This window comes from Myotis daubentonii, chromosome 16, assembly GCF_963259705.1.
Source record: "Myotis daubentonii chromosome 16, mMyoDau2.1, whole genome shotgun sequence".
In the NCBI taxonomy this organism is placed as follows: Eukaryota; Metazoa; Chordata; class Mammalia; order Chiroptera; family Vespertilionidae; genus Myotis; species Myotis daubentonii.
This window is the reverse complement of record NC_081855.1, coordinates 45,404,395-45,422,543: the sequence shown is the minus strand read 5'-3', so window position 1 is coordinate 45,422,543 and position 18,149 is coordinate 45,404,395. Positions and strand designations below refer to the sequence as shown.

General features: G+C 39.6%; 1 protein-coding gene across 5 annotated transcripts in view; it reads right to left on the bottom strand.

Moving 5' to 3' along the window:
• SPAG9 (sperm associated antigen 9) overlaps positions 1-18,149 on the bottom strand; it is a 105,242-nt gene that overhangs the window by 27,224 nt on the left and 59,869 nt on the right. For all 5 annotated transcript variants that reach the window (XM_059670607.1, XM_059670608.1, XM_059670611.1 and 2 more), the window contains 7 exons: positions 17,213-17,420; positions 16,368-16,467; positions 13,133-13,254; positions 5,556-5,613; positions 4,597-4,749; positions 4,062-4,113; positions 526-656 (listed from right to left, as the gene is read on the bottom strand). In XM_059670607.1, the coding sequence (XP_059526590.1) occupies positions 526-656; positions 4,062-4,113; positions 4,597-4,749; positions 5,556-5,613; positions 13,133-13,254; positions 16,368-16,467; positions 17,213-17,420 (824 nt within the window). The remainder of the gene's footprint in view (positions 1-525; positions 657-4,061; positions 4,114-4,596; positions 4,750-5,555; positions 5,614-13,132; positions 13,255-16,367; positions 16,468-17,212; positions 17,421-18,149) is intronic.

Genomic DNA, 18,149 nt, shown 5'->3' with positions numbered 1-18,149 from the left:
GAGCTCTTCCTAAATTAAAGGAGTGCTGTTACTGAGAATCTGACCATTAGATGGCAGCACTAGAGGTGAGATTTAAGATCCAACTGACAAAGATCTCAACAGAAGTGGCATTTTGCATGAAGTGGAAAGGGAGATAAAATTCAGCAAGACCATTGTACAGGAAGACACTGAGTAAAAATGACTGTTTCCTATTGGCCTATGAAATGCTTGTATTTCCCTGACGTTACTGCAAAAGTAGCATCAATTTCTATATTCTTCTGAGAAATGAACACCATTCCTAAGCAATAACAATTGTGTTTAAGAGGTTATGGGAACATTCTCCAAGAGCCCTTTACTGGCCCAAAAGACACCCATTTTAATCACATTCTGTTGCCAATTCCAAGGGTTACTTTTGAAAGTCTCTCCTAGTAATGAGAGCAAGGGGCTTGGATCCCCAAAGGAAGAGCTCTTAATTCTGAATGAAGGCATTTCCAGAAAAACTAAAAAACAATACTAGAAAACACCAGAGATACTTCTCATACAAACCGAATCATCTCTGTCCATCGAACAGCTTCCTGAAGCTCCATCAATCTCTCTTTATACTGGTTTCTCTCCATTAGAACTCGGGCCATTTCTACTCTAGTAAATCGCTTCCTCTGGGCAGTGGGAATATCACTCTGTAATGAAAAGAAGACTAGAGATCACTCTGAGAGCCTATACCTGTTTTGGTATTATTTCAGACTTAAGGAACCCTTTAAGCTTTTAAACATTCCTTAACTTCTAATCTAATGGATCACTTAAAATGACCTTATAAAATAAAACCAATAAAGAGATATAAATAGGAGAAACCAAGATGGCGGCAGAGGTAAACACCAGAAATTGCTGCCTCGCACAACCACTTCAAAAATACAACTAAAAGACAAAATGGACATCATCCAGAACCACAGGAAGGCTAGCTGAGTGGAAATTCTACAACTAGAAGGAAAGAGAAAAGCACACTGAGACTCAGAGGAGGTGCGGCAGTAAAGTGCAGAGGTACAGAGGTGCACGTGAAAAGGGCTGGCAACTGAGGACATGGTTGTCTTTTTCAATCGGGAGGGAGTCTCAAGCTCCCGAATGCTCTGAACTTCAGTTCCGGGCGAGTCTCTGGGGACCCAGACTCATACGGGGAGAAACTGGACCATTTGGCATGGGTGGGAACTCAAGGGCGGCTTTCTCTCAGAGGTGCTTGCAGCGATTACCGGAACACTGAGATTCGGGGCCTCTTAGGGCAGGGCTGAGGATCAGCCATAGCTGTTTGTTCCTCCCTGTTGATTCCCTGAGACCCGCCCCACCCAAGCTGTGCACAGAGACTTTTGCATATGAATGGCCTGGCCCTTTGCAATCTGAAAATTACCTAACAAACTGCAGCTGGGTCAGAGAGACCCAGAGCTTCCAAAAGAAGGCCCAAGGCCCCACAGCAGCTTGCATTGCTTCACAGCTGGGCCTCATCTGGGCACCTGCAAATCCCAAACAAAGAAGAGGAATCTGCAGATCTCTCCGTAGCTCCTACTGGGTAGCCTCAGGAAGAGGCTAAATTAGCACCTCCTTAGAGATCCAAAGGCCAGTGTACCCAGTGGTCAGAGTGGGACCATCCAGATTACAACTCTTCAGATCCATAAGGGACACACTCAGGGGGCAGACTCAGTGAGCACCAAAGCCCCACTGAAGCAAGTCTTGCCCCAGAAGGGTGTCTCCAGCACAGAAGTTCTCCCACTGTAGACACAGCTGATTCTCACAGCTAATTGGCCTGGAGGTCAATTCCTCCCAGTGATACCTACAACAATCAAGGCTTAACCACAACAAGACTGTGCACAAAGCCCACAAAGGGGTGCACCAAGAGTGTCCACCCAGGTAATTGGGGAGGCTGAGCCACTGGGCCCTATAGGACACCTAGCGCAGAAAGCCACTCTATCAACACAGGGAAGTATAAAAAATGCGGAGACAAAGAAACAGGTCACAAATGACAGAAATGGAGGAAAGCAAACGACTGGATATAGAGTTCAAAACCAAACTTATAAGGTTTTTCAAGAATTTTCTAGTAACTGCCGATAAATCTAGTGAGACCCTCAAGAAATCTAGTGAGACCCTCGAGGATATGAAAAGGACCAACTATAAATTAAGCATACACTGACTGAAATAAAGAATATTATACAGAGTTCCAACTACAGACTAGAGGATTGCAAGAATCAAGTCAAAGGTTTGAAATACGAAGAAGCAAAAATCACCCAACTGGAAAAGCAAAAAGCAAAAAGAATCCAAAAATATGATGATAGTGTAAGGAGCCTCTGGGACAACTTCCAGCGTACCAACATCCGAATTATGGGGGTGCCAGAAGAAGTGAGACAGCAAGATACTGAAAGCCTATTTGAAGAAATAATGACAGAAAACTTCCCCCACCTGGTGAAAGAAATAGACTTACAAGTCCAGGAAGCACAGAGAACCCCAAACAAAAGGAATCCAAAGAGGACCACACCAAGACACATCATCATTAAAATGCCAAGAGCAAAAGACAAAGAGAGAATCTTAAAAGCAGCAAGAGAAAAAAAGTCAGTTACCTACAAGGGAATACCCATAGAACTGTCAGCTGATTTCTCAACAGAAACTATGCAGGCCAGAAGGGAATGGCAAGAAATATTCAAAGTGATGAATAGCAAGAACCTACAACCTAGATTACTTTACCCAGCAAAGCTATCATTCAGAATTGAAGGTCAGATAAAGAGCTTCACAGATAAGAAAAAGCTAAAGGAGTTCATCACCACCAAACCGGTATTATAAGATATGCTGAAAGGTATCCTTTAAGAAGAGGAAGAAGAAGAAAAAGGTAAAGATACAAGTTATGAACAACAAATACACATCTATCAACAAGTGAATCTAAAAATCAAGTGAATAAATAATCTGATGAACAGAATAAACTGGTGAATATAATAGAATCAGGGGCATAGAAAGGGAGTGGACTGACTATTCTCGGGGAGAAAGGGGTGTGGGGGGTGCGGGAAGAGACTGGACAAAAATCGTACACCTATGGATGAGGAGAGTGGGGGGGGCGGGGGTAAGGGCAGAGGGTGGGGTGGGAACCGGGTGGGGGGGAGCTATGGGGGGAAAAAAGAGGAACAACTGTACTAATCTGAACAATAAAGATTTAATTTTAAAAAAACTATGAAAAAAGAGATATAAATAATTACTTATTAACAAAAAGAGGTAGACAATTTAATTTCCAAATATAAATACAGATATTTGAAAATAAAATAAATACAAAGAATAGTACAGATTTTAAACTTTAACCAAAAAAGTTAATTGCTGGCCCTGGCTGGGTAGCTCAGTTGGTTAGAGTGTCAGTTGAGTTCATAATGTTAATTCTAATATTAAGTTATATCCATAACTTAGTTATGTTACATATATATTTTATGTATCAAATATTGTATTTAAAAAAAATGAGATTGAAGTGGCACCAACTAATTATTCTGTCCAAGACACCCATATAGCTCAAGTCTGAAGCTCAAGTAGCAAGCACCTGTTATAGGAATGATAAAATAGTTACCAACAGAATAGCCTAGTATGCTAATAATATTGGGAAGGAGCTCATATTTATATTTTTGTATTGAAATATGTTGACAACATTATGGGCTAGTGATCTAGAATTAAACGTAGACTTTATTTTTTTTTTATCACCATTTACCATCCCCACCCACTCTCTTCCCTTCATCTTTTTAATGTTTAATGCTATTAAACAATTTTTATTAATTTTTCAAGTGAAAATTTGTAGCCAAACAAAAACCCAAAACTCAAAATGTCCCTGTTGGTCCATGAGCTTCAACATGCAGGTCAGAGCATAGAGCCAGAGGAAAATAAGCAGATCACATGCAGCTAGAAAATTGTATCTGGACAGCACATGGGAGCAGAAGCTACCCAACTCCTGACCACAAACATGCCTCTGGCTTTTTTTTAAATCTTTATAATACTCTACCCAAAGTTTAATTAGTGAGACTTCCCCCCAATACAAAATTGTGACAAGAAAAAAAGCCCCCAAAATGCAAACCTACATCATCGTCATCTTTTGCTTTTTGCCTTGCATCTTCAGCTTCTGCACGAGCTCTAGCGGGAAAAACACACAAAACATGTTACGCGAGTTGAGTTCACCTTTTCAAAGAATGAAAGAGTAGGTAACATATTTTAGCCACCACCAAATGATTATTTTTTTCCCCAAACAGAGTCTTTATTTAGCTGCCTTTACTTAGGACAACATTACCACAGCACTGAACAAGGGGGGTGGGGGACCCACGTAGTAAAAAAGGTTGGGTGAAAGAAAAGAGTGTTTCTAATTTCCTTATTAGCAGTATTTCAATAGTTCTTCTAACTTTTTTTCATATCGTGACAAACACAATAATGCTAATATTCAGTAAATGGGGGACCTGCTCACAGCAGAGGCGATCAGGTGGCACCTGACCCTGTTCCAGGCAGCTCTGGCCCTTCCTGGTCTGAGAAGGGAGTCGGCACCAGTCTTGGGGCTCTCCTTACAAGCGGTGCAGGCTCACTGGCCAAGACTGTCAGGTTTAGAGCAGCACAGCGAACACTTACTTCCTCAGCTCTTCCTCCAGCTCTTTGTTCTTTTCCTCCAGCTTCAATTTGGCTTGTTTCACAGCCTCCAACTCCCCTTGCAGCACATCTTTCTCACAGGTCAGTTCATCCACTTTTGCTATCAAATCGTTCTTCACTACATTCAAAGCATTTCTAAGAAACACATATTTCAAGTGCATCGTTACAAATACATATCCTTTCCATCTTTCAGCTTATTCTTCTGCAGACTCAAATATATACAATCATAAAGCTGAATAACTGAGTACTTCAAAGGCATTCTACCTGAGGTCATTTGTGGATAATGTAGCATCCATAAGGGTATTGTTGTTAATAAGTTCTGAAGATAATACCTAGTCAATAAAGTAAAATTAATTCTTATATTTACCTTTAATAATTAATGAGAAAAAAGTCTGAACTAGAAAAAAAATCTACGATCTATTTTTCTTTTGGGTACAGCAGGCATAGGAGTTCATTACAGATTCAGTCTGTTTTGGACATACACAAATGTTCCAACGTTGCTCTGACACAACAAATTAACAATGTGGCCTGATGTTTTCCACATGACTCAGGACCCACCCCACTAAACCAGATGCCAATGTGTTTGAGGGCCGAAGACCCACAAACTGTACCTGAGAACCTACAACTATAGTGGGAACTCTAAATAGGTGGGCTGGGTATAGAGCAAAACAATTTTTGCAGAAATATTAACAGAAAGCCCGGATAACTGTATATTGGAAAGATAAAAATCTCTGCAAACAAAATGAGCAATGAAAACTACTCATCCATGAAATTAGGTACCATGACCTGTGTGTGTGTGCACAAACCCATACACAGAGAAGGAGAATAAGATGGGGGTAATAAGACTGCATTAGTGTTGTGTTGAAATGGAGAAATGTCATTGACTTAGACAAGAAGAAAATTCAGCATCTTTCCCTTATTAAAATTCTATATATACTTACTTGGTTTCCAACAGTTGTGTATTTTCTAATATAAGATTCTCAACTTCACGACCCATTCCTAGGCAAAAAAAAAAAAGGATAAAAACTTTGAAAATAAATTTATCAAAAATTATGTGACTTATAAGCTATCGTTCCAAATTTTATAAATTTTATCTTTAGTAATCTCATTTTGTCTATAATTTAAATTGATATATCTACTTGAGTGGGTTATAAAATTATAATTTTCCATCACAAAACAATGCCAAAGATTTCGCTAGTCAATTCTTTATAAACATTAGTCTGTATTTTCTCAAAATATTTAAAAAAGATCAAGACTTTTCTGCCAAACATTATAAAATATAGCAGCATTTTGGGGGAGGAAAAGGAACAGCATTAATATGGATCAGAAATCTTTCCAAATCATAGGCTGGTATTTTAGTCTTTTGCCAAAAAATTAGACCTTATTCATAGAGAACAGGCAGAAACAAGGCCAACGAAAGACGAAACCCCAATGCAGATGAAACCTTACCAAAGAAATTATGTTCTGAAAGCCCATGCATTCCATGCAAAGCAAAAACAAAGAACAAGAAATGTTTTGTATAAGAAACAACATGAAAATAGGTCGTTAATCTGTAAAGTTTTATGCATGATATGAAAAACATCTGGAATCACAATGCCATGATTTAATGCATAATGGTGTGCAAAAGACAGAAAGTACAATGATTTCCTTCATTCATAAAGATGCTCAGATAGGTCAGACCTAAAAAATAAATGCTTTATCAATTCTATTGCATAATAAAATTGAATATAATTACATTGAAAACCCCAGATCAATAACATAAGTTTCCTTCAAAGTGTTAATGTTAATGAGAACGTTCAGTTGTCACTTTACAGAACCGTGTTTAGTAATTTGGTAAGTCCTCTAAGGTAGGCAGGTAGAGCACTCAATGCAAGATCCAAATAGTGATCTTTAAGGAGAAGAAAACTAAATTATTACTCAGAAGAAACAGAAGAAATAAAAGGACACAGTAGGGAATGTATCTCAAAAAGTCACAAAAATAAAGAAAAAAAGCAAAGAAAAACCCAAACTCATTGCTCACTTACCCTAAGCTAACATTAGAAAATTATATACAAGGGGAGAAGCAATATTCATAACACAGCTAAAGAGGAAGAAAATATATCTAAAGAAAACTATGTAACAGAGTTAGCATGTCCCTTATTTTTTTTTTTTAAATAAAGGTAATACTTCAAATGACTTAAAGATAATTTAACATAAAACCAACCTAGCAATGCTAGAAATTCAATGCTTATATATGGACTCATATTTTGTCTGTACTATAATTATATCTCAAACTAGGGGCCCGGTGCACGAAATTCGTGCACTGGGTGGTGGTGGTGGGGGGGGGGGAGTGTCCCTCAGCCCAGCCTGCCCCCTCTCACATACTGGGAGCCCTCAGGCGTTGACCTCCATCACCCTCCAATCACAGGATCAGCCCCTTGCCCAGGCCTGACGCCTCTGACAGAGGCGTCAGGCCTGGGCAGGGGACCCTCATTTCCCCCCATCACTGGCTCTGCCCCTTGCCCAGGCCTGATGCCTCGGCCAGAGGCGTAGACCCCCATCACCCTCTGATCACCTGGTCGGCCCCTTGCCCAGGCCTGACGCCTCCGCCAGAGGTGTCAGGCTTGGACAGGGGACCCCCATCTCCCCCCGATTACTGGCTCTGGCCCCCACCCAGGCCTGAGGCCTCTGGCCCAGGAATCATGCCTGGGCAGGGGACCCCCATCTCCCTCTGATCGCTGGCTCCACCCCCCGCCCAAGCCTGACGCCTCTGACCCAGGCTTCAGGCCTGGGCAAGGGGACCATCATATCCCCCCAATCCCCGGCTCAGCCCCCCGCCTAGGCCTGATGCCTCGGCCAGAGGAGTTGACCCTCATCACCCTCCGATCACCAATCACCGGATTGGCCCCTTGACCAGGCCTGAGGCCTCTGGCAGAGGTGTCAGGCCTGGGCAGGGGACCCCCAGCTCCCCGTGGTTGCAGGCTCCGCCCCTGCCCAGGCCTGACGCCTCTGGCTGAGGCGTCCGGCTCGGGCAGCGGGGACCCGCAGCTGCAGCGGCCCCGCGATCGTGGGCTCCACTTTAGGCCCAGGCAAGGGACCCCTAGCTCCCGGGACTGCCAGCTTCGACCGTGTCCAGCTCCCATCGCTGGCTCCACCCCTACTTCCTGCTATCACTGGCCTGGGCGGCAAAGGCACCTGATTTTCCGATCATGGCTGGGGGGCAGGGCAAAGGTGGCCCCAGGGCCGCCTTTGCCCTGCCCCCCAGCTCTTAGCTCCCCGCTGGGTTTCTGATCACTGTCAGTGGCAGGGGGCTTCTTCCTGCTTTCCCTTTCGCCTCCCTGCATTGTGCCTACATATGCAAATTAACCGCCATCTTGTTGGCAGTTAACTGCCAATCTTAGTTGGCAGTTAACTGCCAATCTTAGTTGGCAGTTAACTGCCAATCATAGTTGGCAGTTAATTTGCATATAGCCCTGATTAGCCAATGAAAAGGGTATCATCGTACGCCAATTACCATTTTTCTCTTTTATTAGTGTAGATATTCTCAAAGATCAGAATACTACTACCATGAAGAATTAAATATCAGAAATAATGTTTGTTTAATTATCTATGTATTTTCCAAAAACTGAAAATAAAGAAAACCTAAAAAAGTTTCACATTCCAATTCAAAATGAATTTTGGCAAGATATGTGAAAATATTTAAACACTAATGTTAACTTTTCAATAAAGCTATAGAGTCAGGAGAAATAAAGTTTAGACTTGTTTTAAGAAGTTTATATAATGACCTTGTTTGCTATAAATTCTCAAGCATACAGGGAGATAAGCATAAAAGCTGAAAATATGTGTAGGGCACAAAAAATAGCAGAGCAGAAAAAAAAATGATGAGAAAGCATTAAATGAGAACAGCAGCCAACAACACCTTGCTTAAAAAGCAGTACATTAAAGTATTTAAAAGCATACACACCAGAATATTCCCCTGGGTAAGCAGCCCAAGAGAAAAATGAAAGAGAACCTCAATTAGACTGTTTTCAGAAAGCAAGATCTACACTCATGTACTTCAAAATGAGAGGAGACAATAAAATTGGAAAGATGTGTAGAAACCATTAACAACACACAATAAAGTATAAATATTATAAATATGAAAAATCAAAATATGTATTATATGAGAATCATGACCTATAATGTAGTTGCTAAAGTTTACACATTCCTAATGAAGAATTCTCTTAAAATCGAGTGTATAAATTTAACATATCATCAAAAGAATTGTTCAAAATTTTCATTTTGAAATATATCAATAAACAGTAACTCATAACCAAAAGGAAAACATAACTGGAAATGGCCCCATTTCTACTCAAGACTTCAACCAAACATAAACTTAGGTCTAGCGTATTTGGAAAGTTTACCTACTGAAACCAGCAAAAAACTCCCTGGTAGTTTTCGAAACCATAGGCACCTCATTTGATTTTACCTTTGAGTCTCAAGTTGGGTCATAGATGGGCTTCCCATTTATCTGTTAACCTCTTGAGAAAGTACACACAATTTTATCCAGTTCTGTACAGGCATTTCCCCAAAAGCACACTGACCTCTTCAGGAGAGGAGTTTTAACTCCAAAAGATGAAGAATCACAGATTTAGAGGTGAAGCAAAACTGTTAGAACTATTTAGGAATTCATTCACTTAGCTGCTGTGCAAAGTAGTGAAGACTCAACAATGAGCAAAAGACATAGCTGTGTTGGCCACATTGAGCTTATTGTCTATTCAAGAAGAAAGGTATATAAAAATTACAGTAAAGAATGAAGAGTGGCATAATAAATAAAATGCAGTGCTATGAAAATGTATTTCAGTGACAACTAAGCTTTAACTATGGGATCAAGATAGAATTCCTAGAGGAGGGTGTGCCATTTAAGCAGAGCCCAAACGGAGGCAGATAACAGTTGTGTTTTTTAAAGAAAGGGAACAAACAATTATTTGCAATTGGTTGTAAAAAAAGGAGAGATCTAGAATGGAGACCTGAGTGGCTGGTGAGGTCATTCATTCACTGAGTTAGTACAAGTTGGTATAAGAAGAGCCTTGGAGGACAGGACAATAAAGATGATGATGAACTGAGCTTTAGGCATATCAAGTGTAAAGCCCTACAAACCATCTTAGAGCTGGCTATGGGCTGTTTGAAAGTAATAGCCTGGGGATCTAGAAAAAGATCTTAGATGGCGATGAAAACTTTGGAACAATCAGCCATGAAAGCCAAGAAACAACAACAGCAAATAAGATTTCCCAAACAGAGCAGCAGCGTTGGGACAGGAACACTGACAGCTGAAAGATGGGCAGAGAATGGGAGCCTGCAGAGAAGACTGAAAGCATGCAGGGCAGTATGGTAAGTCTGATAAGTCTGATATTCCAGAAACCCAGCAAAGACAGTTTGAAAGACAAATGCTATCGGAGAAGTCATGTGAAATAACTGAGAAGGAACCATTGGACACAGCAAACAAGAGGCTGTCTAAGGCAAGGCAAGGGTGGGGGAGAAAACCACTCAGACTGCAGCCGGCTGAGATGCAAGTGGGACTGGGAAAGCGTGCTGGTTAAAAGAAGCCACACTTCTAAGAAGCCTGTTTTGTTCACTGCTGTTTCATGGCACTAGAACTGTCCCATAACAGACACTTCATTGATATTGCTGCATAAAAGCGTGACTAGAAATGGGCGGAGAGTGGCAGCAGGGGTACCAACTGAAGCTAGAGGGTCAGAGGAGGGCAGTATTTTTATTTTTAAATGGACAACAACTGAACATGTTTCAGTAATAATATAAAGAAGTTAATAAAGATGGAGAAGTAAAAAATACAGAATGTAATCAAGAGAAAGAAAATCCCAACAGAAGGATGTATGAATGTGTAATTTCCAATTTCTAGAGTGTGGCTATTGGGAATAAGTGACTAGAGTGAATGGAGAAAGGGATTAATAAAAATAAAGTCAGGGGATGAGATACCAATCCAGATAAAGGACAAACTGTGAGGGATAGTTATCTCTTTTAAATTATTAAAACCAGAAAAAAGTAAACTAAGCACATATATGATTATAATACACTTTATATCCTCAAACTAGAGAAGAGAGTTTTATAATAATATGGTAACTAGAAAAATGAATAATGAGCTCGTTAACGGGCCCATTAACGAACGTTGGGAAACAATTTTGTTAGGTTAGCGATATTCCCTTTAGCGAGTATTAGACCTCAGTGGCTGTCACTGAACTGTCCAGAAGAGAAGCCAAGAACAAATATGTGCCTTGGAAATTTCATTTCTTATCACTGACCAAAAAGCAGGCACATGTTGCTACACTTAACGATAGTATTTTTAAATCTCCTAATCTGAAGCTTTCTAGAAATAAATCTACCAATATCTGCAAAAGGGAAAATACAAAACTATTTATTCTTTTCAAAGTGGAAAGGAAGCCACGGTGTCAGGATTTTGCTTTTAACCTATTTATTATGTTTAATTTTCTGAATTAAAGATGAAAGCTTTCAGAAAATATTTGATTTAAAAGACCACAATTATTTCTAAGTACTATGTGGCTTCTTAACTCTTTAAAAGAAAAGTGTGGGCTAGCATCTTTAAACATTATATTATTCAATATTGGACTATGAGGCAGCAAAGTGTACAAAACTACATTAAAAAGTACTCATTCTGGCCCGGCCAGTGTTGCTCAATGGTTGAGCATTGGCCCATGAACCAGGAGGTTATGGCTCAATTCCCAATCAGGACACATGCCTGGGATGCAGCTCTGTCGCCAGTAGGGAGTGTGCAGGAGACAGCTGATTGATTATTCTCTCTCATCATTGATGTTTCTATCTCTCTCTCTCTCTCCCTTCTTCTCTGAAATCAACTAAAAGCAACAAAAAGAGTACTCATTCTGGTTAAATTTAATGGGGCAGAAGGAAATTTTGGGGGTGATTTTTATGATTCTGGTGGTCATTACATAAATCTATGCATTTGTCAAAACTAAAAATATCCACCAAAAAGAGTGAATTTTACTGTATATAAATTTGAATCTGAATTTAAACATTTCAAAATTCTTCTTTCTAGCATTTTTTTACATCAGCCCCTCAATTTTGCCAAGGAGTCAGTTTCTTAAACCAATCAAATCTTAAAGAACTTTTCATGCATACTTTAATGTTAACTAAAATTAAACCATAAATTTAAATGTAAAAATGGAGTATTCTTTATGAGTTAATCCTTTAGTTCTCCCTTGAGAAATGCAAACTCATTCAATTACTTGCAATGTTTTCCTTAGATTTTAACAGTGGGAGTCTATGTCTAACACAGAACACTTTTATTTATATACTTTCAATCTCTCTTACTAGATAGATAGACTGAGAGCTCTGTTTACACAGGATTTATGTTTCCTTCAGAAAATACTTCAAACTCTCAAGGACCTAACTGGTAATCAATAATTTAACACAGAGGCACAGATTTTTAATACTATGAGGTTGTCAATTTCTGTAAGGTTTGAAGTTACACACCAAAACTACTTCACATGAGTTATAGTCATGTAATTATTATTGGAAGGGACTTTAGAGATCACCTAGAGCAGGAGTCGGCAAACCTTTTCTGTACAGGCCAGATGGTGAACACTTCAGGCTTTTAAGCCATACCTTTGTTGCAGACTACTTAGGTCCCCCATTGTAGTGCAAAGGCAACTATAGACAATGAATAAACAAATGAGTGTGAAGGTGTTTCAAGAAAACTCTCTTCACACACAAAGAGGAGCTGGATTTGGCCCAGGAGCTGCGTTTGCCCAACCCCTGAAACGGAGTCCAACCTCCTCCTTTAATAGCCAAAGAAACCAAGGCTCAGAGTAGTTGATCTATTTGGCAAAGGTCACCAATAAGGAGTAAAAGAGCTGCCCTGACCGGTTTGGCTCAGTGGATAGAGCGCTGGCCTGCAGACTCAAGGGGCCCGGGTTCGATTCCGGTCAGGGGCATGTACCTTGGTTGCGGGCATATCCCCAGTGGGGAGTGTGCAGGAGGCAGCTGATCGATGTTTCTAACTCTCTATCCCTCTCCCTTCCTCTCTGTAAAAAATCAATATAATATATATTTTTTTAAAAAAAGAGTAAAAGAGCCAAATTCACTATATTCTTTTCAAGCCAGATGTTCTTCAATGACAAATTCTAAAATGATCACATTTCCCATAGAGTTGAAACAAAATACTCAGAGAAATCTCAGAAAAATCAAGTGTTAAAATTTCTTATTTTAAAAAAAAATATATATATATATATATTTTTTTTAAAATATATTTTATTGATTTTTTACAGAGAGGAAGGGAGAGAGACAGAGAGTCAGAAACATCGATGAGAGAGAAACATCGATCAGCTGCCTCCTGCACACCCCCCACTGGGGATGTGCCCGCAACCCAGGCACATGCCCTTGACCGGAATCGAACCTGGGACCCTTCAGTTCGCAGGCCGACGCTCTATCCACTGAGCCAAACCGGTTTCGGCTAAAAAATGTATTTTTAAAACAGTATGCTATGTCTTCAGATAAGCCATCATACCTAATAAATCTGCTCCTTCATCCACATCTCCAATTAGGCCTGAGCCAGCTGAGGACAGTTCTTCAAAGAGCGATTCCGTGTTGCGATCAAAAGCTTTGTTCTCTATGCCTTTGGTGGGAGTGCTATGCAATAAAAACAACAAAACCAAATCAACAAATATCATAAGGACTTTAACAGTCTAAATGAATACAATAGGCTAAGTTACATAGGCTTTTTTTTTTTTTTACTTATCATTTACAAATAATACAAAATGTGATTTTTAAACATTTCTCGCCTGGCTGGTATGGCCCAGTGGTTGAGCATCGACCCATGTACCAAGAGGTTGTTGGTTTGATACCTGGTCAGGGCATATGCCCAGGTTTCAGGCTCCATCCCCAGTAGGGGCCGTGAAGGAGGCAGCCGGTTGATGATTCTCATCATTAATGTTTTTTTCTCTTTCTCCCTTACTCTCTGAAGTCAATAAAAAAATATATTTTAAAAGCTAACAGCAAAACACTATGTACAATGTAACCCTTTTTGCAGGAGTGGAGGGACGTGGGGATATACTGTACATGTACTAGTATGTTTATACATTAATGTTATAGTAATAGAAAAATAAATTTTTGCAGAATTTCCAATTAAACATGGTGAACTGAACATAGTCATTTAACACCCAATAATTAAAAAATCAATTAAAATGACAGGAAAGAAATTAGAAAGAACCCACAAGGACATAAGGAATAGAAAAAGAAACCAGGGCAGATGAAATGTGAACAAAACTCTGTAAGATGGAAAACAGACTGGCAAGGAGTAGAAACTGACTTAACAGACAAGAGAAAGCTGACACCTAAACCAATGGGGTTAGGGAGGAAGTCAGTATGCTGCCAGAACCCCTGAAAGGCTCAGGAATAGAAGGAACCAGCAATCTTTGGAGAGGAGCATCCATGGAGGACATATAACAGAAATATGGGCTGAAAGATGACACAAGAAACAGTATGAGGCCTAGATCCAATCCTCAGACCTCCCTTCTTGCAACATAGCTCCCTGAAAAATGGAAACCAAGTTTAAATGTTATAGGCAGGACACCAGAGAATAAGTCATTTACTTCAGTCTGAGCAAAATAGCCACAGAGCAGACATATAAAGGCCTCTCTATATAAAAGAACCAAAATAAATGGGCTATGACAGAGGCACTCAGAGCAAAAGGAGACAATGCAGGCAGCAACAGGAACTTGAAAACAAAGATTTTTTTCCCGGGATAAATATATTTTTAAAATATTTATTGTTGAAAGTATTACGGATGTCCTCCCTCTTCCCCCCCCTTCCCCCAATTTAGCCCTGCTAACGAACACCTGCACCATGCCAAAATAAATATTGAAAACAAAAAACTTTTAGGGAGAAAAAACATCAATGAGGGTTGAAAGGTAAAGTTGGAATAAATCATCCAGAAATTAGAACATTAATAGGAGGGAACAGAAAAATGAGGGTCAGGCCAAGATGTTCAGTGTCCACTAACAGGTGTTCCAGAAAGAAAGAGGAAAACAGTAAGAAGAAATAGAGAAAATTTCTCAGAACTGGGAGATATGATTTTTACAGATGAAAATTTACTATATACAAGATACAAGAAAGAAGACCCTTATACCACGAACATCGTCATGTTCTCAATCCTTCCAAAGAAAGCACATACATAGCTATTACTATTCTAGATGCGCAGGAATGTTAACACATCCATTAAATACAAGAGATGCCTTAGGGCATTAGGACAATTTTCCTACAGAATCTCAGCTGCGAAAGAGGGACCAGGAAGACCTGCATAAGGATGTGACCTGAAGATACAGAGCCAAGGGAGCTAAGAAGTAACAGAGATGACCTCTTGGGGGTGGGAATGAACAGTGGGGAGGGCAAGGGACCACCACTGCCCGTCATGTTGTGCATGACCACTTAACCCTAATTCTACATACACGCACTAGTCTAATAAAAATAATTTTTTAAATTTTTAAAAGAGATTCAGAATGACAGAAACGCACAACTGTTAATAAGGAGCTGCATCTCCTAGGCTTAGGAGAGACTGGACCAGAAGCAAATTGCTTTTTATACACTAAGTTTTCACAGTCCTGGACTGAACCCAGCTCTACCTCTTGCTGGCTTAGCAATCTTGAACATTCTGAGTTTCCTTATTTGTAAAATGGAGATGAAGACCTCTATTTCATATAGGTAATTAAGAACAAATGATACAAAATAATGACGATATTAGCTAACATTTATTGAACTGGGCACTTTGCCAGTGATTTAACATGTACTGACTCATTCACTTCTCACAACTATCTGAAGTATTATTATAAACTCCTTTTATGGATGAGGAAACTTACCTCAGATTCAAACCCAAGTCAGGATTTGAACCCACAGTCTTACCCTAGGTTTTTGCTTTTAACCACTACTGCACACTGCACAATGCTAGAAGTGACCAATAAATGGCATGTATTTTTAATGGTAATTATTAAAGGATAAAATTTATAGAAGGAATGAAAAGGTAGCAGCTCCTGTTTGACATTCTTTTTTTTTTTTTTTTTTTTTTAAATATATTTTATTGATTTTTTACAGAGAGGAAGGGAGAGAGATAGAGAGTTAGAAACATCGATGAGAGAGAAACATTGATCAGCTGCCTCCTGCACATCTCCCACTGGAGATATGCCCACAACCCAGGTACATGCCCTTGACCGGAATCGAACCTGGGACCTTTCAGTCCGCAGGCCGACGCTCTATCCACTGAGCCAAACCGGTTTCGGCCTGTTTGACATTCTTGAACATCAATCTATTTCAGATGACCTTGGTTAAGATGCTATCTAACAATCTTCACCACTAAGCATCTCCCCATGTGAAATGAGACACTTTCAGTTCTGAAGGGAGCAGTCTCTTCTTCCTGATCTGAGAGAGGAATAAATTTTGCTCAAATTATTATTTCCCCTACACCTGCTTCTATGCTTCCTTAAGTTCCCATATGTAGGGATATCCTTTGGCTGTCTTTTCTCCCTGACCTTCGACATGCTCTAATACCTAATTCTGTAAAGGCCATAGTTCATAAAACATTTAAACCATGTACAATGTCAGTTTCAAAAACAGAAACTGAAATATAATACCAACATTTCTTCAGCAAAACATGTGAATGCATTCAGTCTGGTCAGAGACCAGAAACAACAGCGTATGTCTGAGGGAGAGGAAAAGAGGGATAAAATGTCTTAATCTGACATTTACAGCACCTTGAGCCTTTATATCCACTGAGATCTTTGTCCATATCCAACTCAGGAGTGGATTCGATGATCGCTTGAACTTCTGACTTCTCTTCATTTTCCACAGAGCCTTACAAAAGGACAAGATGACCTAATTAATGAATATAGCCCTTATATAAAAATCTTGTCATTTCTATGGTTGTAAATACATCATTTGATCATAAAAAAGTTTTTTAAAGAGTATATCCTAGGAAACATAGGGTTAGACAATATGTCATATATTTAATTAACAGTTAGTATCAGAAACTAATAAATAACCAAAGAAATTTTTCATTTGTATTTCTTGAGACACAGTGCAGTGTATCCTAGGCCAGAACTCAGACTAATGATTTGAGGCAGGGAGAGAAAAACAGTGTCCTCCTACCTTTCAGGCTCTCCAACCCTCCAGCTCCTAACATTTTTCTCTCCAAAACTTTATTTAATCATCACCTCTTTCAGCTTACGAATAATTGATTACAATGAATTATTTATCTATTTCAGCGGTCGCCAACCTTTAGGACAACCGGTTGGCAACCACTGCTTTATGTTATAAATGCAAAGCATCAACAACACAATGATGAATTTTCTCATACCCACATCATCTGGATTTACTGAAAACTTTGCCAGTAAGTAAAGAACTAGGGTGGCTCAGTTGGTTAGAGCATTGTCCTATACACCAAAAAGTCAGGGCATATACCCAGGTTGTGGGTTTGATCCCCGATTTGGGCGTGAGCGAGAAGAAACCAATTGATGTTTCTCATATCAATGTTTCTTCTCTTTCTCTTTCCTCTACTTCCCCTCTCTTAAAGAAGAAAAAAAGAACTAGAGTCACGTACCTGTTGACACATTTCTAGTTTCTTGGGCTACTTGAATTTCAATATGCTTGCCTATGTCTGCCTTATTTGGTGCATCTGCAACCTTCACAAATCCTTCAGTGTCTTCCTTTAAGGGCGTGTCAGTAGGAAGTGCTGACACATCTGAAGCAGCTGTTGATGCTGGAGTGGTAGCTTTAGATCCTCCTTGGCTAACATCAGAAAGTTCATCCTACAAATAAAAATAATTACAAAAAAATTTAAATAAGTAATTTAAACTATTGTTTAAATAGGTTAAGAAATAAACTTGCTGAGAGAAAAGTCTATTTAAAAAAAAACAGTAATAGAGAGTTGCTAATTATCAAAGGAAACAAATAATCTCCAGATTATTCAAATAATTGGGAAATAAATCATATTTGTTCAGGCATATATGATATTCTTTTAAACAGAAAATTGGAAGATAAAAGATTGGCAGTATTAGCAATAATATTATACATTAACATCAACCTCAGAGTTTTTAATGGCAGTTGTGATAATGAACAATCATTTGATAACAAAGACCTGCTTCACAACACTTAGGTCCTGGGTAGTAGCTACTCTGAAATAGCAGTGGGATAACAAGACTCCAATCTCAGGGAAGAGCTTTGTAGACAGTGCTGTTAAAACATCCCACATATACAGCCGAACCGGTTTGGCTCAGTGGATGGAGCGTTGGCCTGTGGACTGAAGGGTCCCAGGTTCGATTCCGGTCAAGGGCATGTACCTTGGTTGAGGGCACATCCCAGTGGGGGGCGTGCAGGAGGCAGCTGATCGATCTCTCTCATTGATGTTTCTAGCTCTCTGTCCCTCTCCCTTCTTCTCTGTGAAAAATCAATAAAATATTTTTTAAAAAAATCATCCCACATATACAGTGTACCATTTGAAGTGCTTGTTAAAGGGAGGATTTGTGAAATCAGGTAAT